Source organism: Amborella trichopoda, chromosome 13 (genome assembly GCF_054954075.1).
Source record: "Amborella trichopoda isolate Santa Cruz 75 chromosome 13, AtrichopodaSantaCruz75HAP2 v2.0, whole genome shotgun sequence".
In the NCBI taxonomy this organism is placed as follows: domain Eukaryota; kingdom Viridiplantae; phylum Streptophyta; class Magnoliopsida; order Amborellales; family Amborellaceae; genus Amborella; species Amborella trichopoda.
Window position 1 is genome coordinate 15,781,575 of NC_142348.1, and position 27,004 is coordinate 15,808,578.

Below are 27,004 nucleotides of genomic sequence, written 5' to 3' on the forward strand. Positions count from 1 at the left end.
TAAAAACAAAATAAAACCTCACCTCCAATCCTCGTTCAGAAAGCACGTTCAATAACAAAAATCTACATGACGGCTCTAAAATCAATTTCTAACACCAACAATAAAATATGAACATAAAAAAATAGTACAAGCCTTATAGATATGTGAATATTTATTTTTAGGGGGAAATGGATAGATTAGATAATTTGTTACGATAAACACCATTTTTAGAGCTTTAAATCCTAAGTTTTTTTTATAATCATAATGTTTGAGTTGAGATGATCGATATAAAGGTTTTCAATGCTTGAATTGTAATTATTGATGAGTTATCAAGTGAGATTTTACTTACTGGGCTGCAGCCGTATCAAACCATTTTCCTTTTTCAATTCCACATTCTGATCAAGAGCCAAAAAGCGCGCGTTTGTCTAATTTCACATTTTCACTTCATTTCATGGGAGCTACTAGCTGAGTCACTCACTACCCTAATGCCGATGTGTACAAAATTCTATGTTTAGGGAATTCTTTTGTTGAAAATTTTTAGTCACCTTTTGATTCAGCTCGCAGACGGTTTAAGAAAAGACAAAATCGTCCGTCGAAGTATGAGAGTTAAACCAAGGTAGGGGAGATTGTTTTGGAGCAATTTTCAAACTGAAATAACTTCTTTATAAAACTATTGATAAGTTCTATTGTACATTCTTTATATAATAAACATATAAAGAGACCACTTCTCTTGTAATACGACCTCACAAATTACGTTTGTCCGTTAGATTTCAAATCAAGTGGTTGTGAATGTCATTGACTAAACTCAAACTTAAAAATAAAAAATAAAAAAATCTCAAACTTTATAGCCCACCCCAAACCATCCAATTTGACATCTAATGGCTATTAACAATTATGACCTCCTTATATAAAAAATAAATGTTCTTATAGTATACATTTTCCTTTATATATTTATATATTTACAATTTATTTTTCATAATTTTTCACCCTTATGACAATCTTTTTATATATTTACAGTTTTGTAACATCTATTTGCACAACTTTTGTGGTCCATATTTTAGATATTTTTTCTTTTTTTTATTCTACATAAAAACTAACATTCTTTTCCATTTCTTAATTTTTAGTGTGCCACACATGACACACCCTGAAACGTGTCGAAAACCAACACCCCATTTCGTGTCTGAGTAAAGAGGTTCTATGCAACTTGGATTTTAACATGCATCAATCACTATTTCTAACAATTCTGAAAACGTTTTACTGTAAAATCCCCACGAATAGGAGCAAGCACCATGCAACACCAGTGGACAATAGTACCTAACATGGGGACATCTAAAGGTGGAGATTAACCATCGTTCTTCTCACATGGTGTGTAGCATATAACATTAGGCTAAAGGGATATCTTGAAACTGGTTGAAACAAGGTTTACTCCATTATCATACCATATATTGACAGGCAAAGAGCATGTTGATGCCCAAGAAAAGATTCACAGTGACAATAATAATGCAAGACAATACTCAGCTCATATTGTACAAAGTTCCAATTGAACTTCCAAATTCAATAAATAAGAAGCTGCTAATATACATCATATATGTGAAAGAGAAACACTGTTCTGTATTTGTAAAAATCAAAATAATGTTATTTATGAAAAACAATTGGGACATTGGACTGCTTATTAGCAGACGAGAGAGGGCGGGATCAGAATCTCTGCCAAGCTATTGTCAGCACTAAACTCTAGCTAAGTGCACGGATAATTGATCCAAAATTTAAGCGGGCAGGTACACACCTGAATCTGAGTATATATCTTTATCCATCCACAAACCTATATACTCAGTTCCAACTCCGCCTCTGCCTGCAAAAGAAGAGAGATATCCAAAACACATGATTAACAGCCTGGAAAGCATGTTCCCATCCACAAAAAATTCTACATTTTGTTTATATCTTTGAAGGGCTCATATAAAAAGCGAGAGCTTGGAATATAGAGATTCTGAAGGGAATTGGGGTTGGTTTTTATTTATTTATTTTGGGTTTTTTTTTTTGGGGGGTGGGGGGGGGGGGTGAGAGAGAGAGAGAGACTACGTGTGCAAAATGCCTTGCTTCCAAACAAAACAAAAAGATTACCCTCCTACTACTCATCATATGTTCTTTAAAGAGTGGTGATGGTGGTGTAAATACTTCCGATTCTTCTGTTGGGTCCGCCAAAAACATGCCAATGCTCCAAAAGCACAGCTCGCCACTGCTATGGCCAACGCCGCACCCACTGGAACTGCCACGGCACTCGTTGAAGCAGCCAAGTCATCAGCCTCATTTGGCCTGCCATTGCTTAAGCTCTCACTATCAGAAGAAGATTTGAGCATTTTGCCATAGTAATTGACTAAGAAAATGAAGACCTCCGCCTCGTTCCAACTATCTTTGTGTGTTGAAGAAGTGTAACAAGATGGGCAGAGGAGCTTGGAGGGCCATATCCTTTTGGGGAAGTTGGGGTCAGCAGTCCCTGCATCTGCCTCCTCTTTCATCAGCCTCTCATTGACCTGGTTATGTGTGCGCCAAAGCCATAGTGCAAAGTCTCGGGTCGAGTTGAAGTGAGTGGGAACACTGTGGGTTAAATAATTGAAGGATGAATGTTTGGTAAATCAGAAGAAAGAGAGAGAGAGAGAGAGAGAGAGAGAAGGGGGGGGGGGGCAGAGGTCCCAAAGAACATTGTTTGTCGTTTACCTGGAGCACATTTTGTGAAAGTGCTGCCGACATTCTTGACAGATGAAGAAATTGTGGATGAAATCACATATGGCCGTGAATGCTGAGTGACTCTCTCCATCTCCAACTCTCACTGAGATTGAGTGGAATAAAACCCACAGCCCGCAGCTGTGATAACCAAATGGCACCTTTGGTTCAAGAAAGCAATCTAATCCATAAAATTTTGATCGTATTTTCTAATAAGCATATCCTACAACTATGCTCCTTTGGATTTTATTTTTTTAAAATTATAATAACCCTAGCATGCTTTTTATACAAGCAATTACCAATTGAGATCCAATTTTAAAAATATATGTCAAACTTCTTTAATTGTCTGAAACGACACCTCCAGTCAATTATCTGTACTTAATGGATATAAAATATTTTATAGCATACATTATATCAGGCACGTATCATTTATAGTGTTCACATATAATACAAGTCGCACACGTATATATGCAAAATAGAATGTGTATATGTGAATAAATAAAGATTATGATGAATGTATATAGTATATATTTATATGTTCAACACCAACAATCTAATCCATCTGTAAATAATGTCCATGTGGTTGTACAATAATGCATATAAAGTACATACATGTGTGATAACACATGAAGACGCACATGCATTTGCATTCCACATACAAACCTGCAAGTTCCATAATACACTTCTTGACAATATTTACAAGTACAAATATAGATATGTAGTTCAATGAAAGTATGACTCAAGTCCAATTCAGGTACAAACTGATGTAAATGCATAATCCATAATCAAATGTTGTATGGTGCTCCTCTTTATTTTTGGTTTTTGCATCTTTCTCTAATTATGGATCTTCCCTATCTTCTTCTTTGCTGAACCCTAGTCTAAGCTACTAGGTCTGCGCCAAGTTGGTATCAGAGCCAGATGATCTGTATGGATGGTACTATAGCAGTATACTATAGTACTGTAGCACTGCACGAACGCCATTATAGCACTATAAAGACGGTAGTGTACAACCGATTTTTGTGCCCTAGATGAACAACCATGCGTCCACGCAGAGGAAAAGGAGGAAACGTGGTAACTGTAAAAGCCTTTGATCGTAATTCGCGAGAAGGGATTGTAGATCTGACGAGATTGGCCGACACCCTAGCTTTGTGCTTGGTGCAAATGGAAGCCTCCAACTCAGGGGGATGAGATCGGATGAAGAATCCATAAATCCCTTCCATGACCAAGCTCCAAGTAGAGAGGCAGCTGATCATAGGGATAGGGATAGTAAGGTAGGAAACCGGTCTTAAAGTTGAGATCCCAGAGTTGTATGCAGATTTAACGGCTAAGGAATTCATTGATTGGCTGAATGCAGTGGAGCAGATATTGGAGTTAAGAAGGTTCCCAAGAAAAACAAATAACTTTAGTTTCCCTAAAGCTCAGGGAAAGAGCTTAAGGTTTGGTGGGACCAGTTGAAGGTGACAGGACATGAAGAGGTCAACGCAAAATCACATATTGGGAGAAGATGGTGTAAAATGAGAGAGGCTTTTCTGCCTTTCAATTACTTGCAACCTTTGGATTAGCTTTGAATAATCTTCGACAAGTAGGTCGGTGGATACTATACGGAGGAGTTTTATCAGCTGGTTTCGCAAAATGAGCTTTCTGAGGACGATGATCAGCTTGTGGCGCGATATATTGGAGGTCTTAGGCAGTCTCTGCAGGATGTGTTGAATCTCCACACTTTCTGGACCATTTCTGAGGCATATCAGCATATACCTTGGTGGTGGAGAAACAACAAAATTGAGGTCAATTCAGATCTAGAAATATGGCAGTAGTAGGGGCCAGATCTTGGCTGAATATTGGATATGCACAGGAGCAGGTTGGGGGAGTCTGGCAGTAACAATCCGGAGTCCAGCGGGGTGGTGCAGCCCCACAGATGGGGCGTGCTATTGGTCAAGGCCAAAACTTGAGAAATTAGGTTGGTGGTTTGGCAATAAAGTATTTTCAAGTGCAGAGAACCAGGCCACAGGTCGAATGACTGAAGGAAGAACCCTAGCTGAGAGGGAAAAGTACTGATATATATGCCATTGCTGATCATGTTTCTGATGATTAGGGTGATGAAGAGGTTGCCACAAGGAGCTTCTTGGCGCCAAAAGAGGACACATAAGAAGATTGGCTGCGAACCACTATATTTCACACCTCATGCACAATTGGGGGAAGGGTTTGTGCCATGGTGAATGATAGTGGCAGTTGCGAAAATGTTGTGTCAAAGGAGGCCATTGCAAAGTTGCATTTGAGTGTGAGAGACCATCTACATCCATACAAATTATCCTGGTTCAAAAAGGCCAATGAGATAGCAGTCTCTAAATGTTGCCTAATTTCTTATTTCATTAGCCAACACTAAAATGATAATGGATGGTATGATATTGTGACAATGGATGCATGTTGTAACAATGGATGCATGTTGTATCTTATTAGGGAGGCCTTGGCAGCACGATATACATGACATACATGATGGGCGCAAGAATACTCATACATTTTGGAAGGATAAACTGAAAATTATTCTAGCCCCATCTAAGGATATTGGACCTAAACCTAAACATGGCGAGTGTATCAATTTTCTTTCTTTAGCAAGATTTACAGAGGAAATGAAGGAATCGGGGGCTGTCTTTGCACTTGTGGGGAAGGAAGAGTGGTTGAGTGATTCTGTCCCTGAGGTGGTTCGACCACTTTTGGACGAGTTTTGTGATGTTTTCCCTGAGGAGTTACCCCCAGGATTGGCCCCATGCGTGATATGCAGCACCACATTGATTTGGTGCCAGGTGCTAGCTTGCCTAGCAAGCCACACTATCGAATGAGCGCACAAGACCATGTAGAGCTTTGCAAACAGGTAGAAAAGTTATGGACCAGGGGTTATATCAGAGAGGCCATGAGTCCTTGTGCTGTCCCAATGCCTCTTACTCCTAAAAAGGACAGCAGCTGGAGCTAGTTTGTATACAGCAGGGCCATAAACAAAATTACAGTGAAATACAGGTTTCCCATAGCTTGATGATATGTTGGATCAGCTTGCGGGTGCTCAAGTGTTTAAAAGCGGTTATCATCAAATTCGGATCAGACCCAGAGATGAGTGGAAGACAACCCTCAAGACCCAAGAAGGGCTGCACGAGTGGATAGTCATGCCTTTTGGGATATCTAATGCCCCGAGCACATTCATGGGAGTCATGAATCATGTGCTCAAGTGAATATTGGTAGACTTGTTCTAGAGTAGTTTGATGATATTTTAATTTACAGCAGTTCTACTAACTTGCACTTGCAGCATTTGCATGAGATTTTACTTTCCATACAGAGAAATTATATGCCAACATGAAGAAGTGAGCTTTGATGGTTGACTGTGTGGTTTTCCTGGGTTAACAACTTTCTGGAGAAGGTGTTAGAGCTGATGAATCCAAGGTCTGAGCAATTGTAGATTGGCAGTTGCCGAAGTCAACCCATGATGTGCATAGTTTTTATGATTCAACCTCACTCTATCAGCGCTTCATACATCATTTCAGCATTATTATGCCAGCTCTCACTAATTGTATCAAGAACAAAGTCTTTCAATGGACACCACAAGCAGAAAAAAGCTTCATTGAGATCAAGTTGAGGCTATCGGCAGCACTAGGCTTAGTGCTTCTAGACTTTGACAAAGCCTTCAAAGTAGATTGTGATGCTTCTAAGGTCGGTATTGGTGCAGTGTTAAGTCAGGATGACAAGTTTGTATCATATTTCAGTGAGAAATTGAATGGCATCAAGATGAGGTATTCCACTTATGATGCCGAGTTCTATGCTATTGTGCAAACTCTATGCCATTGGAGAAACTACTTGATCCAGCTGGAATTTATTCTTTATTCTGATCATGAGGCGGTAAAGCACATTAATGGCCAGCATAAGTTGAATCATCAGCATGCCAAGTGGGTGCATACCTCCAGGAGTTTACTTTACCCTAAAGAATAAATCTAGCAGACAAAATAAGGCGGCTGATGCACTAAGTAGGAGAGCCTCTTTGCCACTTTCCGAGCCCTTTTCCCCGCAGGCACACACTTTGGGAAAATTGTTCAAGAGGTTGATTTGGGAAAACATGATTACGTTGTGCATGATGGGTTTCTTTTCAAAGGGAATCGTATGTTCTTGATTGTTCTTTAAGGCAACAAATTATCCAAGAGCTACATGATGAGGGACACTTTAGCTTTGGTAAGTGTTAATTATCATTCGCCAAAATTAAAGCAGGACATGAATAAATATGTGAGCAGATGTCATATTACTCAAGTCTCTAAGGGGACTGGAACTTATGCTGGCCTATACCTGCCATTACCCATTCCGCAGTCGCCCTGGACAGATGTGAGCATGAATGTTGTCTTTGGTTTGTGACGCAAATAAAAATTGGTGCTTTTTTTATATTATTTGGGTTTTTAGTTTTCTATAGGGCTATTGTTGTCTTTATTTAGGTGTAGAGATTTAAGGGGTAGAATTGAAAAGTTTATTTTATTTTAAGATATGATATGGGGGAGTTAAAAGGAATCTCCCATATTTACGGGATTTAGTTCATATAGAAAACGATTTTTAAGGGGGTCACGTGAGATTAAGAGAGGGGATTTACATGAGAGGGTGGGAGATTTAGGGAGAAAAAACATGGTGGAGAGAGAGTTCTATTGGTTCTTTTAATTTTATTTTTATTCGTTTTAAATGTGCATTTAAAGGGAAGAGGTCTCTTCTTGGTATAGAGATGGTGGATCGCGAAAAGAAATAGTTTTCTTTGATTTTGTGAATAGATATTTGGGGTGGACTCCCTTGCAAACCCCAAGAGAGGGTATATTCTTTCATCTATTTATTTTTATTGTTATTTTTCTGGTTTCTTAATCTTCTCCCTACATCAGTTTGCCATAAACACAGCAACGTATAGGACTCAGCCTTTATTGTGGTTAATCGATTTTCTGAGATGGCTCATTTTCTAGCTTGTAGAAAGACCATGGATGCCTCACATATTGCACATTTGTTCTTTAAGGAGATTGTTAGATTTCAATTGACTAAATCTATTACTTCTAACCATGATCGGAAGTTTACTAATCATTTTTTACGGAGCTTTTAGGAGAAGCTTGGCACTTCACTGAATTTTAATACTGTGTATCATCCACAAACAGATAGTGAGACTGGAATGGTGAATCGGAGCTTGGGTAATTTGATTTGTAGTCTAGTGTACAACAATCTTAAACATTGGAATCAAATCTTTTCTCAGGCTCAATTTGCTTTTAACAAAGTCCAGAATCGGTCCATAGTTCAGTCCTTTTTGAGATTATGGACAAAACCCAATGAGTGCTCATGATTTAGCACTAGTTCCACAGATGGGCCGAGTTAGTAGCTAGGCGGGGGCTTCATCGAACACATCAAATTTGTTCATGAGAAGGTTTGGCCACAGATAGAAAAGTCACATGCCAAATATAAAGTAGCTTCTGACAAGCATCACCGGCATATGACTTTTTATGTTAGAGATTTTGTGTAGACAGTATTGACTAAGGATAGATTTTTAGCAAGGGAATAGCATAAGTTGAGCCAGTGCATGATTGGACCGTGTGAAGTGGTGCAAAAGATTATTGAAGCTTCCTAGCCATATTTGCAGTTCTAATGTTTTTGATGTCAAGCATCTCATTCCATTTCATGGTAATACTTCCGACAACGAGCTGCCGAATTCTTTTGAGGAAGGGGGAATTGATGCAGCCTAGAATACTGCTCTTGAGTACGTAATCTTATCTCAGACTCAATTTGCTTTTAACAGATCCCAGAATCGGTCCATAGTTCAGTCCTTTTGAGATTATGGACAAAACCCAATGAGTGCTCTTGATTTAGCACTAGTTCCACAGATGGGCCGAGTTAGTAGCAAGGCGGAGGCTTGATCGAACACATCAAATTTGTTCATGACAAGGTTCGGCCACAGATAGAAAAGTCACATGCCAAATATAAAGTAGCTTCTGACAAGCATCACCGGCATATGACTTTTTATGTTAGAGATTTTGTGTGGACAGTCTTGACTAAGGATAGATTTTTTGCAGGGGAATATCATAAGTTGAGCCAGTGCGAGATTGGAACGTGTGAAGTGGTGCAGAAGATTATTGAAGCTTCCTAGCCATATTTGCAGTTCTAATGTTTTTGATGTCAAGCATCTCATTCCATATCATGGTAATACTTCTGACAACGAGCTGCCGAATTCTTTTGAGGAAGGGGGAATTGATTCAGCCTAGAATACTGCTCTTGAGTACCTAGATATGAGAGACAAGCTTAAAGTTTACAAAAGGAACTGTAGAAGGTCAAAATAATTATTGAATCTATCCTTTTATGTCTTTATTTATTGAGTCATTTTATTCACACTAGGGAATTTCTAGAGTTTTCTATGTCTTTCTATTCATTTAAAGTCTTTTATAATGAATGGCCATGATTAGATAGATGGATGGCTAGGATTAAGTCTTGTTTAGGGTTTTCTTGTATGAGGGATATACTCAAGCATAATGAAGCATCTTGTTATAGACTTCATTCAAAACCTTAGAGCAGCTAGTGCTTTTTATTTTATCTCTGGGTTTTGCATCCTCCCTATCTTCTTTTTTGCTAAATCCTAGCTCCAAGCTATTGGGTATGTGTCATAATAAGTATCAGAAACTGAGCCAACTACATTTTAAAAAAAAGGAAGGGTTAAATTTTTTAAAAAAAAAACTAAGGAAATTGCTAGTAGAAGCTGTTAACTTTGCAAAGAACAACATACGAACACCATCTGAAATTGCAAATAGTCTAAGAAGAATGATTTATACATACCTGAAGCCCCTTGTGTCATTCTTACTACCACGGCAAAATATCTGCAAGATGTGTGATCCTTGGCATTAAAATGGTGACAAGAAACAATAAATACAAATAAGAATAAGTAGCAATCAAGTAATGTGGGTACCAATCTAAAGGAAAATTTGGACATTACTTTAACAACTAAAATTCACGGGTATGATATAATCCAAATATCCACGACAACAAATAGGTGTTCCATGGAGTAATTGTTCTTACAGAACAATTACACAAGTTAAATGTAACTTATTTCCGCCTCCCATCCTCCCTCCACAAACAAACACATGTTTATATAATCGTACTGTATAGTTGCTGGTCATATCGGGTTAATGTCATCTGCAGTCCATATATTGGCATACTGTCCAAGGAAACTAAACATGTCAAATTTAAGATCATCAGCTTTACTGAGGAATATAATACGGATACAGGTTTTAATACTTGTGTGATGCCTCATCTCTTTCAATCCTTTAAAATTAAATTCTACATGTCTTGGCTTCTCAAGTCCATGGAACTGCATGCAAGTGGTGGTCCGTTGTGCCTATCAAATCATCAAGGATTAATCAACCCTAATATAGCATTGCATGCCACCATAAAGGATCAATTGCACTCACCACATATAATGAAACAAGAAGTAAATCCCTACTTGTTATTGCACTGATAATGTCTGACTATTCAAAGCAGCTTAAAGAAGTGAAGAAACTTTGAGCTTAGAGCAAGTCCAAACAACATCTTGAATGAAGTAAAATGTAAATCTTTAAGAACCTTCCTCAAAGAATGTCATGTATGCCTTTCGACAGAAGGAAGAGAAGAACAGATATCATTGCATAATCGACCATCTCAGCAGACTCACTCTAGCTCTGGGAATTCAAAAGGGCTTCTAATTGGGGACAAGGTCAGGTAGGAGAGGTTGAAATGGAACCAACTGAAAGGCAACAATGAAACCACTAATTGCCTAGGACATGTGAAGGAACACCATTTGTTCCTTGACAGACAATCTACATACACAAGTTTCCTCAGGCTCCAAAAAAATGGTATAATAACTAACTAAAAAGATGGAGGCAGTAACTTCTCAAAACTGAAAGCGATGCTCTCGCTGTTCCACTTCAAGAAGAGGTTCTACTCTTAATTTTGTTATCATCTAGCTATATTTTTAAACTCTTGGACTATTGACTTCAGGACTCTAATAAAATGACAGAAAGCTCCTCAATTTTACTCCTTTCAAACCTTCCCAATGTAAGAAAACCAGTTTGATTATTCAAGTTATAGGAACTATAAAGTAAATTTGCCAAAATATTAAAACATTGTCATGGAAACTAGGCAAGGGTTCCCACGACATTCTGGATGAGCGCAGGTAAAGAAAGTAGTCCCAGATAATAGGATTGACCTAGCCACATGGAGTGTAGAAATGCTTACAGGTAAGAATATAGAGTTAGGAGATACAATGAGACGAAGAAAGCAAACGTAGCTTCTCTACAAGAAACTAAATGGAAATAGGTAAAAAGCTTAGGAAATAGATGGGTATAAACTTTAGCATACAGGAAAGGACAATAATAGAAATGGTAGAGGCATAATAGTAGACAAAAAATTAAAAGATAAAATAGTTAATGTCAAGAGAGTAGGTAATAGGCTCCTACGAATTAAATTTGTATTAGGAGAATAGGAGAATAGGATAATTAACGTAATTAGTGCTTATGCACCACAAGTAGGACTAGAGGATAGAATTAAGAGATAATTTTGGGAAGACATAGATAGACTAGTCCAAGACATATCAAATGGAGAAAGGACCTTTTTAGGAGGGGATTTAAATGGACATGTAGGTAAGGATAGTAGAAGATATAAAGGTGTACATGGGGGATGTGGGTTTGGTGAAAGAAATGAGATGGGTGAGGCTATTTTAGATTTTTCTATAGCCTACAACCTAGGAATAGCAAACACTTACTTTAAAAAGCGAGATGAACATTTAATAACCTATAAAAGTGGATCACATAGAAGCCATATAGACTTCTTCCTAGTTAAGAAGCTAGATCGGTCATCATGTAAAGACTATATAGTTATCCCAGGAGTGACTTTGACTACTCAACATAGGCTCTTGGTTATGGATGTATGCATAAAGACATGGAAGAGAAGGGGTGAAATTAATAGGTGTCTAAGAACTACGTGGTAGAATTAAAAAAATGAGAAAATAGACTTATTTAGGGATAAATTAGTTAAAAAAGGAAAATGGAACTCTGAACATGAGTTCAATGTTATGTGAAATGAGATGGCTGACTGTATTAAGAAATTGGCAAAAGAAGTTTTAAGAGAAACTAGAGAAAAAAGAAATTCCGATAAGGAAACTTGGTGGTGGAGTGACGAGGTTTGAAGGCCATTAGCAAACAACGATCATGTTATTAAACTTGGCAATGTAATAGAAATGATCAAATATTAAATGCATTAAGAGTGAGGATCAAAGGTCCTCGTGAAGGATGAAAAAGTCAATGAAAAGTGGAGAATTTGTTGCAAAAAATTATTAAATGACGAATACAATGGAAATATAGCGTTAGAAGGAATCGTTGGCATAAATGAGGGCGGAGGTCATAAATACATTCGTAGGATTAAGATATCAAACGTCAAAGAAAATAGGAAAGATTTTGGGACCAGTTGGTATCTCGATAGAGGTTTGGAAGTGCATGAGGAGATTGACATTGACTGGCTGACGAAGTTATTCAATAAGGTGTTGAGAACAAAAAACATGCCATATGAATGGAGGAAAAGTATTGTGGTATCTATTTGCACGAACAAATGAGAAATACAGAATTGTGTGAACCATTGAGGGATCAACCTTGTAAGCCACACTATGCAGCTGCGGGAGAGAGTGATTGAGCAACGACTACGGCATGAAACATGCGTATTAGAAAACTAATTCACTTTTATGCAAGGGAGGTCAACAACTGAGGCTATTTTCCTACTTAGACAACTGATTGAAAAGTTTAGGGAGAAGGAAAAGACCTCCACATGATCTTTATTGATATAGAGAAACCTTATGATAGAGCACCTCGAGATTTGATTTGGTGGACGTTGAAAATGAAAGGAGTCTCCAGACACTATATCGACTTGATGAAAGATATGTACGAGGGAATGCTAACTATTGTGCGAACAACTAGGGAGAAACAAGAGAGTTTTCAGTGACAATATGTCTATATCCAAGGTTAGCATTAAAATGTACCTCTTTGTCTTAGTTATGGACGACTTAACTAGGTACCCCTACAAGATGAGGTACCGTGAAGTGTGTTGTTCGCGGACGACATAGTTTTGATCGATGAAGGCCCGAAATGGCGTCAACACAAAGTTAGAACTTTGAAAAGTTTTAAAATTAGCAGGACTAAGACAAAATATATGGACTACAAATCCTGAGATGGGGACTTATGGCCTCTTTGAGGATATGGCACTAAATAGAGTATAATGGCAGACCAGGATTCGCATAGCGACCCAATTAATTACTCAAAGATTTTAATGATGATGATGATGATTCACGCCTTGTTCCTAATCAGATCTGGTTCTCATTGTCATCCCCCAAGTCTGCTAGGTGATGAACCATGGAAATTGAATCTCTTCATAAATGCCTTGTTGCAAGCACACAGCATATAGAAAAGAAATCAAGGTATTGAATTTACCGCAGTCAATAATTCAGAAACACGGAATGAACAATATTCGTCAAAAGTTCCCATTATGTTGCTAGAAGAACAACTGCATCTGACTTGAAAGTTAATACATTTGATGGTCTCAAAAAGGAACACTTTCAAATATCACTCGAGACTTCACAAATAACAAACAGATTATAGCAGTCTCTTGAAGGTGAAGATCTAAGGATCTTATTCTTCATTTTCAAATAACAAACAGATTATAGCAGTCTCTTGAAGGTGAAGATCTAAGGATCTTATTCTTCATTTTCTTTTCTTTTTTGCTACCCGGATTGGTAGAGAAAGTCCATATACCAATCTTGAGGCCATATTTCCCTTAGTAATCCAAAACTCAAGTCTTTCTTATAGATAAGTTCCTAATCCATCTTTAACGCTTTATCATATGCTCATGCACACAAGTTCCAAGAGCTGACATGTATACTATTTCAATTACAAGACAGCCCAATGAAAGCTGGCTTCCATGTAGAAGTCTTAACAGAAAGATATAAAGCAGTTAAGGTGAGAAAGTACCCAGTATCCACGAGGGACATCTTTGCCACAGATCTGGAAGCTCTTTAGAGCATCCCTTTCATGAGGAGAAGCATTCTCTTTGGCACTGATTGACAAGAGCTCCAAAGGCCACAAATCATCAAAGTGCACTAGTATATCTGCACTACCCCTTCGACACCTAATAGCAAAAATCTAAAGTAAGGAGAGAGGGAGGGATGGAGGGAGGGCGATTAAGTATTACAGATACAACAAAGCACAGCAAAAAACTGGCATCTTTACCTCTTTGAAGGATGACATGTCACCAAAAGTTGTAAAAACTGTATGAGTGGAGCTCGAGTATCCGAATTGATCATCTGTCAACAAAACCAGTGTAAAGCTATACGTGTACATGAGCAGAGAAACACAATAAGAATAACATCTGAATGAGAAGTACCTTGTGTTCCAAGATGATGTCAAAAGAATGTCCCGTAGCTTCTTCGATATCATATACAGCCCGAGCAATCTATTTACCAACCAGACAATAACATACTCATCTATTGCAAGAAACTGACATGCTAAAAGGCAAATTATTAAGATGATGGCAGAAAGTAAATCTATAAACCTGGAGCCCAGAATGACAGACCTGCCTAGGATCTGAAGTATTTTGTGGTGCTTCATTCTCAAACTTCTCATCATCCAAACTGAAGGTCCTGTAATTCAAAATAACATATTCAGATATATTATGTAAACCTAAAACTGCGTAATAAGTACAATACTCATAAATACCAAAACCCATACATGTAAAAATAAAGCTATTAAATGACCTCAATATCATAACGACTTTGATCAGATGAATACTATGTGCAAGGTTGTTCTTGCTACAGATTGAAGAAGAGTATCTTGATTATAGTTATTGAAAACGTCTGGGAACCTGAATCGTTTTAGGAACCGAAATCGTGGAATTGTTGGCCGGCTAGAAGATTCCTGTCTCAGGAATCGTTGTCCGTACAATAGGAATCATTGGGAATGAGATTCTTAGTTTTTGATAATTGTGTTTCACCAAAATAGATCCAAGTTTCATCAACATATGGAATCGAGATTCCCATTCCGTTGGAATCGATACTCTAAAAGTCAAGATTCATTAATATGCAGAATCGAGTTTTCGAAATCTATGGAATCGAGTTTCTGACATATGTGGAACAGAGATTCGTTGTTGTTTCGAACATATGTGGAACAGAGTATATGGATGAGAGATCCATGCCAGTTTGAGATCGAGATTTACAATAATATGGACTATGGAATGCGTTTAACGACCCCTACCAAGAATCGAGATTTCATTTTTATGGAGAAAGAAACCACAAGGATATCTTGAGCCTTATCAACTTTAGAACCTATACTGGATGTCTTTTATTAGAAGGTTTCCCAAATTTTAAAGTGATTGTGTTGACTAATGAACTTACGGTCATTATATACAAAAGAAAAGCATTTCAAAATTATGATTTTGACTTCATTATTATAAAGACAAAATAGAATTATGTCTACGCCACGGCTTTACTTTTAATTGTATGTGTTGTATTTACCAATTACATTTTAAATTTAAAGCAACGGCCGTCCAGGGTGGCACAAGTAAAATAATGAAACCTTGCAACCACGAAAAGCATTCAAAGGAAGATTTCTACTCCAATTTCCTTTAGGAAGTGCGTAACCATCATAGACATTGGATATTATGTACTTTGAATTGGTGTATCAATTGACATGGAATCAATTGACGTGGAATCAAGATTTACTCCTCGCTGGAATCTAGATTCGATATATTTGGGAACATCTACCCACAATTAATGAGTTCAAGTTTCTAAAGAGGTGTTGGATCGAGATTCTGAAATTAAGAAATTGAGTTTCCTTGGTTCCGATAAATGGTTTCTAAAGTGTGTTGAATTGAGATTCTGAAATTAAGGAATTGAGTTTCCTTGGTTTCGAAAAATGGTTTCTAAAGATGTATTGAATCGAAATTCTGAAATTAAGGAATCGAGTTTTCTTGGTTCCGAAAAACAGTTTCTATGGAGTTTCCTTAACAGAAACGCGGATCGGGTTTCAAAACCGAAAACGCGAGGTCGTTCGAGAGATTCCGGTAGCTATGATCTTGATGCATGTTGAAGTGTGTCTGGGTCAAGATTATAAAATATGCAAGATCATCATCATCATCAGCAGAATCTTTTCCCAACTATTTGGGATCGGCTATACGAATTTTAGTCCGTCATTTTGCTCTATCAAGGCCATATCCACAGTAACGCTATAAGTTCCCATATCTTTTCTCACTACTTCCAAAACATGTCCATTTGGGACTACCCCTTGCCCTTTTCAACCTTCCACTTAAACCAACTCATACCTCTTAATAAGTGTTGTATTGGGTCTCTCTGAACATGGCCACTCACCTAAGTCTACTTTCTCTCAACTTATTGTCTATTAGAGCCAGACCTAAATTCTCTAGAATGTATTCATTTTGAATTCTATCCCTTCTTGTAATGTCACTCATCCATTTCAACATCCTCATCTAAGCGTTCATTATATGGATATGTTGTTCCTTGACCACCCAATATTTCACCCCATAAAGCAAAGCTGGTCTCACAATTGTCCTATAGAACTTCCCCTTTAGCTTCATTGGTATGCAGCAATCAAATAAAACTTTGGTTGCACATCTCAGCTTCGCCCACCCAACTCTAATTATATGCATGACATCTTCCGCAATCTCTCCATTTTCCTGGATTAGCGCTCCCTCATACATAATTCTCACCAAGTCGATATAGTATCTGAAGACTCATTTCTTTTTAAACACCCACCAAATTAAATCTTGAGGTACTCTATCATAAAGTTTATCTAGATCAATAAAGACCATGTGGAAGTCTTTTCCTCTTCGCCCTAAACTTCTCAATCAGTTGCCTAAGTAGGAAACTAGCCTCAATTGTTGACCTCCCTGGCATAAAATCGAATTGGTTTTTTAATACACTCGTTTCATGCCTTAGTCGTTGCTCAATCACTCTCTCCCACAACTTCATAGTGTGGCTCATAAGTTTGATCTCCTGCAATATCATTTTGAATTTGTGTATAGAATATATTTAATATTCTGAAAATAATTGCATACCTAGGCAGCATATCTGCATCTTATGTCACAATCAAGAAAGCCAGGTTACATAAGAAAACTCTTTCAAGTACCTAATTGTATGAATATACTTGGAAGGAACTTTGGAAGCATTTCGAAGATGAGAACCCACTTCTTTCATAAGGTGCCCCTTGATAGTTTATAAATGTCCTACAAGGAAAGAAGGAAAGAGGCTTCCAGATGCTCAAAAAAACACAAGAACTCTTGGCTTTAGGACTTAATCGATTGGAGATAAATAATTTGGAACGGATTAGAGGCTTGTCCAAAGCTAATTCACAGACAGGATATCCTTTTAAGGCATACATGATGTAGTGCCAAACATGGTAAGCCCTAGATTGATGAGGCAGACTTAGACGTGTCTCATGGTGGCAGACCAAAGGTATTTTGGGCAAAAATAAAAAACCGAAAGGGACCTGGTGTAAAATATGAAAAAATAGAGACTATTTTTTAATTCAGAAAAAATTTTATGTGGGAATTATGGATGCCCAAAATTTCAAGTTAATCCGACTTGTGAAAAAATAAAAAATAAAACATTGTATCTACTTGCATCCGTCCATTTTCTTCCCTCCGTCCATTTTCTTCCCTTCTAATATGAATCATTATGCGAGTGCTTGTGATTCAAGAGTTCACATCATGTGGACGCTATACTTTTCCTTTGTATCAGTACTATAAGATCATGCCTTCTTCCTCTGAGGACGACTTTCAACCTCTTAATGCCTACTCTTCTTGTGCATCACTTGGGAATTTAATTAGACCTCGAGATGCACCTTCAACTCTCCCCTTTGGAGGGTCCGCATGGCCCGAGATCTGCTTCTTTTTCTTCATCCTATATCCCATTGATAAATAGCACATCAGTAAAGAAAAAGTGAATGTATGGGAAACCACAACTGTCTGGGTTCTAGGGGGCAACCTTTGTCATCTTGGCATACGCAACAACGTCCAGAGTTCACGCAGGGAAAATCAAACTCACTGAAATAATGGATGGAGTTTAAAGGTCTACTTCAAGGGATCAACTAGATGTTATCAAGTTGTTGTGGAAGGTGAAACACTGAAAGGGTGTGGAGGCAGCTATAGTTCCTTCCATCATCGAGAGTTTTTGTTGAAGTTTTGCTGCAAGCTAGAACCTGAATTTTGGCAAACCCCAATTTTGGCTTTTCTTCATTTTAAATATCTACGTTTAGGCATTCACGTTTTATGTCCTTCTTCCCATCATTCCATCAACGCTTTTGTGTCATTGATATCCTTTTAAATGGATTTCATAAAATCTCTTTGATGAGAAAATAACAAAATCACTCCAAAATAAAGGAAGAAATGAACAAATTTTAACATTTCAGGATATAAAATCTTTATTAGTATTTCGTGAAATTTGTTGGATAGGAGGACCTGGGACTTCTGATATACTACCCCAATTCTCTGTAGTTCAGTCAAGCGATCAGAAACAGGAAAGAATAGCAGCTGCAGTTCCATTAATTTATATACAACCTACAATTGCTGAAGACCCTCCCCCCCCCCCCCCACCCACCCACCCACCCACCCACAAACAAAAAAAAAAAAAAAAAAACAGTATTGAAAGAGATCTTGCCTGCCTATCTTCTTGTTGATCCAATTTAGCAAGCGTTCAGCAGTGCGTGCATCATCAATAGCCTGTATTTCACTGTTGGTAGTTTTAGGTTGCCATTCTCCAGATGCAAATTTAGATGGAGGTCCCCATAGCAACATGGGATAATGCCTGACTGAAAATCTATCACATAACTTGGTATTTATCTGCACTGCCATAAAAAGAAAGTGCAGGTCAGCTAACTATAGATTTTGCAAACAATTTGAATTTGCTAATCAGAAGTGAAATCCCAACCTTGTATATTGTTATATTTCATACTTAGTAAAACCCAAAAGTAACAGATATTGAATAGAACAGCTATGGTGATAATCAAGTACATCATAAGAAGTAGAACTAGAGGACTGCACTTAAACAAAAAACAATGGAAGCATCGCTTATTAATATTTTCCATCAGTTATGAGACATCTGATATTTCCAATCAGTTCCGAGAGACAAGTATACAATAAAAGTGATACTCAAAAGAAGCGGTTTCTACAAAAAGGCTTTTGAGTCCCTAGATTTTCATTTGAAACCAATTGCTCTCTCCTAAATCCTCTCTTGTATCATGTAACCAAAATTTGATGCTTCAAAATTATTCAGAAATTATCACAAGTACATTCTCAAAAATCATGGTTGAATAAAATAATTCAATGTATTATACAAGTATAATGCACATAGAATATCTGTAAACACAATACCACCACATAAAACTACACAAAAGATAGTGTCACAGAGAAGTTAAGCAAGAAATCGGAGGCATCATACCTTCAATGCACAATCCACCCTCGTCATAACAATAAGCCCTGGGTGCACTGCATCTGGTCCATTGAAAAGCCTTGCAACTTTCTCATATTGAGGCTGCAGAATAGTTGCAAAAGTGAGAAAACTGAATCATAGAGCGTGTGAATGCTTTAGAGTGTAACTAAAATAATGTAGTATTCACTACCTTGTAGTTGCGGCAAGCAGGACACCTGAGTAATCAAGCAAGAAATAAGACAGGCATTTAGCTCTCGAATAGACAAAAAAAGTAAACAGATATATAAGAAATGTGGGATTTATACACATCCAGCATTATAACAGCGCAAAAGAAAAGCAACACATTGATAATTGTAAATTACAATCAAAGATAGTTGTGATTGAATTCAAAGATACTAAAATGTATCTTTTAGTATCAAATCCTGTGTAGCATTCATCATACATCCCGATCTACAAAAAGTAAATATTTAAAATTTCAGTTGAAATGCCAACATTTGAGATCTGAAGAAAATCTTTCATGGTTCTAAAAGTATTGGCTTCCATGAATAAAAAATTGTCAATCTACTAGAACCTATAAAAAGTGAATATAAAATCTAACATGCCTCCGTCACATGCTTGAGTTTTGGTCGCACAAAACTTGCACTATATGGTGTCTCCCATCAACAACAGGACATTAGAACATATAGGAGTACTTTCCCCGAAAATGAGAAAATTTTCTTGTCCAAGACTCGTGTCGCATTTCCCACTAACAGTCACATCTAACGCAATACTGTAAGTATCATAATTTTTTTGGGTTATAAAGTAAGGGAAGTTGAACCTTCTTGACAGCACAAGGGAAGTTAATTTCTTCTAATAATATATAGGCCTACAGAAAAGAAAGTTGATAGTTTTTGCAAAGAGCATAGTAGTGAGCATCAATTCTGTTATGCTATTATTAATGTAGAGCACGTGAAGATAATAGTTATATAAGTATAAGGGAATGCATGTGTGGTATTTTGGGGTCTGCCTGATCCATACAACTCTGCAGAACGTTCTAATAAATCTTCTACTCAAGATAGGAGATTTGAGATCTAAGACAAGATCAGAACATCATTAGAAAGGATTCATATTGTGCCAATCTCGAGGGTCAGCTTAATCTTCCTGCAGCACGTGGAATTTATTCCTATCTTTGAAGAGTTTTCAAGGCCCACATGAAAAGTGGAACCCTGTTTTCCTGAAAAATTAGATTGGAACCATATTACAAAGCGAACATACACAGTGTGTGCACAAACAACTCCATCCCCAACAAATGAAAACTTAGCTAAGGAGCTCAACTGGGGAACCTGTTACTTTCTGTTAAACATGATGGACAGTTGTGATGTGTGTGCGCATACATGTAATATTTCCTTGGAATATTCTGGGATCTTGATAAAAGTTATGGAAAAAGTCCTGAGCTGCATGTGGAGACTCCACAATGCGCAAATCTATGCGAATTTGGTTCGTCTAATTCAAAAAGCATTTATCATGAGTTTGAACGCAACTTATAGTTAGATTTATGAGAACTAACATTTTCTGTATTTCATGGTCAAGGGATAGGTTTCACTTTTCTTTATTCGACTCACTAGTGTGAATACGGATTACATTAATATCTTTTTATTTCCTCATCCAACAAAGTGTACATAGGAGAGAAGTATTCTTGCACAAAATTCTCAATCTGTTTTATAATGACCATCTCTTGAACAAGTTGCAAATCCTTTTACCAAGTCTTTAAGTCAACGAAGACAAAACTACTTGGTGAACAAACTGCTGGTCGTATCATTGGATGCTCGAGTTTGACCTGGGCAGTCAAGAAATGTAAATGCAACCTCCAAAAGCCTTTTAAAATATGAACATATATAAATTGAGAAATGTTTCCTACATGGATAATATAGTTCCTGGGATGACATATATTACAAGCCTATATAACAAGGCGGATGAACCATGCATGTGACGGTAACATGAGATAAAATATTTATATTGGTTCATATTTGACATGGAAACTACAAGCTCCTCTCATTGTCTAGTCAACCGCATATATTTGGACAATAAACCTCGAGCAAGAACTCAAAACAATGCTTCATCGTGAAGCATTATTATATTCGATTGTTATTGCTTTGTAGTAGCGCCTATTTTATCAGAAGTAAAACACCATAAACTTCTTAACTTAATCCATGGATGACAGGCAGTGTGGGGAACCTATGCAAGTCCTTGGATTTGACAAGTAGCCATCTCTCAATTAATTTTTATTGTTATCATTTGGCGTGGAAGCAATATAGAATTCAGTACATAAAAGTAAATTCACAGGCAACTCTCCATCTTAAAGTCACTAATAGAAAATATTAAATAGGTCATTTGGAATAACAAAACTAAATTTGCCACATGTAAAACAGTTTGAACATATGAGTGAAAAAATTGTTTATGGCCAATCATTGTTAGAAAAGCCAGGCGATCTAACCGCTAACCACCCGGTTAGATCGGAACCGGCCAGTGCCCGGTTCCAATTTTGGGCGGTTCTGGTGATCGACTTGTGTTTTAAAAAAAAAATTCAAAAAAAAGTGTATAAATTCCCAAAAAATAAGGAATTTGGTTTGAATGCATATTTAATATTCTTTATATTATGGTAAAGATTAAAAATTGTTTTTGTCATTAATAATCACTTTAATTCAAAAATCGATTCGTTGAAATCTATTTTTTTCATTAATTTTCAACTTCATTTGAATGTGTTTTGTTTTAATTTTAATATGTTTTCATATTTTAGTAGTTTTTTTTTTTTTTTTTTGTATCTGTTTTATTTTTTCAACACTTTTTTGACCACCCGGGACTTGCCCGGTTAGAACAGTTGAATTGGCTGGTTTACCGATTAGGCCGGTTAAACCGCACCCGAGCCCAAGTCCGGTTAACCGTTCCAGTTCGATTTTGCAAACACTGTGGCCAATAGTTTTCTAACTATGAGCAGAATTGTGCACCAAGTTAACATGCCATTAATAACTCCAGTAGAACCATACCCTATCGAGAAGCTTTTATAGATTTCTTTTCTAATGAAAACAGAGTAACGAACACTAATAATAAAAACTTACAAGAGAAGTAATATACTTGACTAGTAGATAGTAAAGTATTTGAAGAAAACACAACACTCAAAAGCCAAAAAAGGCTCCACCACATATATGTGATGCCTAAGGCATAATCCATTCAGTGCTAAGCCAATTTGAGTGTCACTAGTAACTAAATTTCAATCTAGGTTTTGGGTTCGGTCCATTATTGAAAAGGAAGCAAGAGAAAGGCCTTGAGAGTGTTGGCTACAATATTGTGTTCCCATATTTGCACAGAAATAGAACACAAAAAACAAAGAAGGTGGCTATCACACATCAACTTGAACAGAACATAAAGCACTTGAATAACAATTACAAAAAAAAAAAAAGGACCTCATAGAGTTATCTAGGGGAGAACCTATGTGTCATGTTGGAGGGTGATTTGATTTCATGCTCCTCAAATGTGACATCATTTATGAATACTCAGAAGCTCTGTTCTATTAATTTACAACTACGTAAAAACATTATCGCTACATGCTAAGCTAACCTAACCACTAAAATTATTCCAAATATAATGCAAGATTCTCAACATAAACCCGTTAAACAGCACACATGCTCCTCTAAGCACATATGTGAAGATAATCCAATTGTAGAGTATCCATAAACATTTTTGCGACATCCCCAGGAAACCCATCTGACGTCCAAAACTAGAAAATCTCATCATATCATCATGAGAATGTAGGATTATTGACACAAACCCAGTCTAAGATATCCAAAAAATATAGGGCAAAAAGCTCACCGGAATCAAATTTCATGGTTTCATAATCATTATTGCTAATTACCAAGACTATCCAACTGTCAAAACTACCTCTATATCTGAAAAATCCAAAGACTTCTCCAATTGGGATCCAATTTCATGATTAGATTATCATTATCTCTACAACCAAAGGCTACCCAACTACCAAAACTACCTCTACAACTTAAAAAGTCAACATTTTCTGAACTGGATCCCATTTCATGATTACAAAGTCGCTAAAAGTACCTCAAGAACAAAAGGAAGTCAATAGTTTTCCTCATTGCTGTCCAATTTCAAGGATTCATATTTGTTATCCCTACACATGACAGCTACTCAATTACCAAGACTTCCTCTAAAACTCCAAATTTCAATATTTTGCGCATATAAGCTCCTATTGTAGATCAATATTAGATACAAAGGTCAATAAAAACCCAGCCAAGTAAAAAAGAAAAGGACAAACAAATATAAATATAAAAAATCAATCGTGACCACTAACCAGTGTGCAAAGAACTCAACAATGGCCCACGAAGCAGGGGAATCCGCAAGATAGCGATCAAAATCTGAGCTGTTCAAATCAACAGCAAGATCGGGTGGATCTTGATCGTCGATTGAACGGAGAAGAGATCTGGATGGCTGAGATCGATGATGGGGTTTCTCAATTTGCACATAGGAGACAGAAAATTGAACCGTTGAAAGAATGAGAAGAAGAAAAAGTGGAGTTGACATTTTCGTTTTTTGCTTTTGAATTTGGGGGAAAGGCCTGCAAGCAGTTGCAGAAGATGGCTCTCACCCCAACTCTATTTAAAGCCCACGATGGATAGAATAGGGCATACCCTTTACAGAGAGAATCTCTCTCTATCTCTCTCTTACTCTGTGCAGTTAATGACCTCAGAGGATCGGCGTGCGACCGTTATACATTGCATTTCTTTTATGAGGTACGAGGAAGTACGTCTCTCTCTCTATAATCCCACTGAACCGAATCTCCGTCTCTCTTTGATCCCCCTGTGAAATTCCACCCTCGCTCCAATCCCACTGTGCCTCTCTCTCTCTCTCTCTCTCTCAGTGGAAATGAAGAAATTGATTTAGGAATGAGCTTTACAAACAAAACGGTGTCCTGGAGACATGCATGGGCTCTCTAAGCATTAAAATTAAGGGGTTTTCTTTTCATTTCGCTTTGGGTCAATACGCGTTAAATTTGATTTAATGAGTCTTCTTGTAGGCCTGGCAATTGCCCGGCGGCCAGGCCAAAGTAGAACTTGGGCCCAAAATGTTGGCGGAGGGCCGGGCTAGGATTAATGATGGCCTGGGCCTATTATATGAGAAATTGACGAGAGAATGAGAATACAAAAGGTCGGAAAAGGAAGGGATCAATCTTTTCATTCTTTGTATTCTAAGGAGTGTTAAAAGGTTTGGGTGGGTACGAGTCATTGGATTTGCACTTGACCCTTGGTCCTGGTCGTACTCCACCCTGTCGTGCTCTTGACTTGGCTGTCTCTCCGATGTGTGTGTATATGAAAGAAAGGTATACAAAGGGACTATTTACTTTCGGAAAAGTATAGAAAGAGACCGTTTGCTTTTTTTACAAGGTGGTCACATTAATCTTGACCGTTGGATGTGAAATTGAGTGGCTGCATTTATTCCATTGACCAAGCTCAAACTTCAAAATAAAAAATTTTCAAACTTTGTGATGTATCCAAGCTATCAAACTTCACATTGGATAGTTGTACGTAATTGTGACCACCTGGTATTAAAAGTAAATAGTCTCATTGTATACAATCCCTTAGTGTAAGGAGGCTATAGTAACTATTGTCCATAATATTTTAAATTAAGTGGTTTTACGTATGTCATTTACTAGATTCAAAGTTCAAAATAAAATTTTCGAACTTTGTGATACACCCTAAGCGATCTGGTTTGACATCTAATGGTTATGAGATTGTGACATCTTTGTAATAATAGTAAATAGTTTCATAATATACAATCTCATTTATTAAAGGGTTTGGATCATTGGATTTGTGCTCGACCTTGGGTCTATGTCATTGGAGACGCATTTGAACCTATCCGACCCTCGACTCGATTGTTTCTCATGTCAATATATATATATATATATATATATATATATATATATATATATATATATATATATATATATATATATATATGGGAAAATATCCTATCAGCCCAAAGGCTGATAACTACAGTATCAGCCAACGGCCCAGATTGAATTTGGGCCTAATCTAATGGTCACGACCTCATTTCGTATTTAAATTTTCATTTTTTTTTTAATACGAATCCAAATTACTTGAAATTTTGAACATCTATTCTTAAAAAATAATAGAATCTAAAAAAATATTTAAAAAAATAATTTGAAAAATATAAATTGATCAAAACACCCCCAAAACTTTTTAGGGGTATTTTGATCAATAAGTGCGTGTTGATTAGTAGAATGTAAGATTAAATTTTCAATTAATTTGGATTTGTGTTAAATAAAATACAAAATAAGATTGTGATTGTCAAATCAGCCCAGATTCAATCTGGGCTATTGGCTGATATTGTAGCAATCAGCTCGTGGGTTGACAGCATATAAAAGCATAGGTTGAGAGAAAATAAAGATCCTATTTCCTTATAGTAGATCTGTTAGATTTATTATGGATTCACATTCACCAAGTGACTCCTTTTCTAATTTCGCAGTCGTCTTCTCTTTTTAACAGACTCCTCCATAGTGGTTTCAGCCCATTTAATTCTCTTTCATATACCTTTCTCTCTCTTCTCACATCCCATAAACTTTTTAGTGGTCAAAATCTCTTATTTTTATCCCTAGCATATTTCTTCATTCTCCCTCTCTCTCTCCTCTCTCTTTCCATATAAATGCAAGTACATGAACTTTTCATCTGTCTCCCTCCCAATTTATCCTCTCTCCACATGCATTCAAATCATTAACTCCTTTTTTGGGGTAATACCACCTCATCACTATGCTCTCTCTCCATCTCTCCCATATTTTTTCATCTCTCCATATCCATGCAACTACCTCTTCTTCTATATCATCTCCTTAACTCTCTCTCGCATCCATCCCATATGCATCATGGCATCATGCAAATACATCAAATACAACATTCCTCTCTTTTTTTTCTCTCCTCGCAAATTCCTCCATTCTCTCTCTCATTTTTCTTAAATAGAAATATGCTTTATAAATATATTTATATCTATTTTGCATTATAAATAACACCTATTTGCATTATAAGTTATACGTATTTTTATATATATTGCATTATACCTATTTTGCTTTATAATTATAGTATAATCCAAAATAGGTATATTATACGTTATACGTATTTTGCATTATACCTATTTTGCATTATAATTAGAGTAATGATCCTATAGGACCCTTCCCTACCCATGTGTGTAGGACTCCAAAAAGATCAATATTAAAGTTGGCACTGATTGCTAGAAAATTTATCACATGAATGTGGGACTTGACTTTACTATAGATATGTGCCAAATTTAATGGTGATCATTTGGGGTCATACACACATGGGTGAGGGAGGCTCCTATAGGATAATTTCTCTTATAATTATAGGTTAGAAATTTCAAAATAAGTATAATCCAAAATTGGTATAAAAATAGCACCCTTTGAATTATAAGAATTATAATTGTATGTTATAATTACAAATTTAAGCACGTAATTTTGACTTTTAAAAAACTACATTCATAGAACAAAATTATGCTAACTATGATTTACATTTCAAAATATTTTTTACCTGTTATATATATTTATAGCTTTTTGAACAAATAGTATGAAACACTATAAATGTAAAAACTTATTGAATTGTATAAAATTTTTCATTCTATGAATTATTTTTATTAAATACTCATTTTTAAGTAATGGTGCATTTTATTAAATAGACAAAGGACTCAATTATCATTTTTTGAAGGAAGTTGTCATTTTATAAAAATTCTAAAGTAATTATTGTC

At 36.7% G+C, this 27,004-nt stretch overlaps 1 protein-coding gene across 4 annotated transcripts; it reads right to left on the reverse strand.

Moving 5' to 3' along the window:
- Positions 1-1,503: 1,503 nt before the first annotated feature.
- On the reverse strand, positions 1,504-24,076 carry LOC18428118 (sulfhydryl oxidase 2). Of its 4 annotated transcripts, none has more exons than XM_006837157.4 (12): positions 23,532-24,076; positions 19,383-19,407; positions 19,202-19,294; positions 18,422-18,603; positions 14,326-14,392; positions 14,137-14,205; positions 13,983-14,056; positions 13,725-13,881; positions 9,514-9,554; positions 2,692-2,838; positions 2,152-2,571; positions 1,504-1,828 (listed from the first exon to the last, which is right to left on the reverse strand). In XM_006837157.4, the coding sequence occupies exons 1-12, from the start codon at positions 23,759-23,761 to the stop codon at positions 1,807-1,809; spliced, it is 1,527 nt and encodes a 508-aa protein (XP_006837220.1). In that variant the 5' UTR covers positions 23,762-24,076; the 3' UTR covers positions 1,504-1,806. The 4 variants fall into 4 exon arrangements, with proteins under 4 accessions (XP_006837220.1, XP_011621144.1, XP_088711448.1 ...); XM_011622842.3 differs by having other exon boundaries at positions 2,098-2,571; XM_088855322.1 differs by having other exon boundaries at positions 18,422-18,608.
- Positions 24,077-27,004: the final 2,928 nt, after the last annotated feature.

Excerpts from the sequence above, each read along its gene's own strand:
- LOC18428118 (XM_011622842.3), bottom strand. The coding sequence starts at position 23,761 with ATGTCAACTCCACTTTTTCTTCTTCTCATTCTTTCAACGGTTCAATTT. Across the intron at positions 19,295-19,382 it reads CTGCTTGCCGCAACTACAAG|CCTCAATATGAGAAAGTTGC; the intron begins GTAGTGAATACT and ends ACTATTCTGCAG. Across the intron at positions 14,057-14,136 it reads ACATCATCTTGGAACACAAG|ATGATCAATTCGGATACTCG; the intron begins GTACTTCTCATT and ends TTTTGTTGACAG.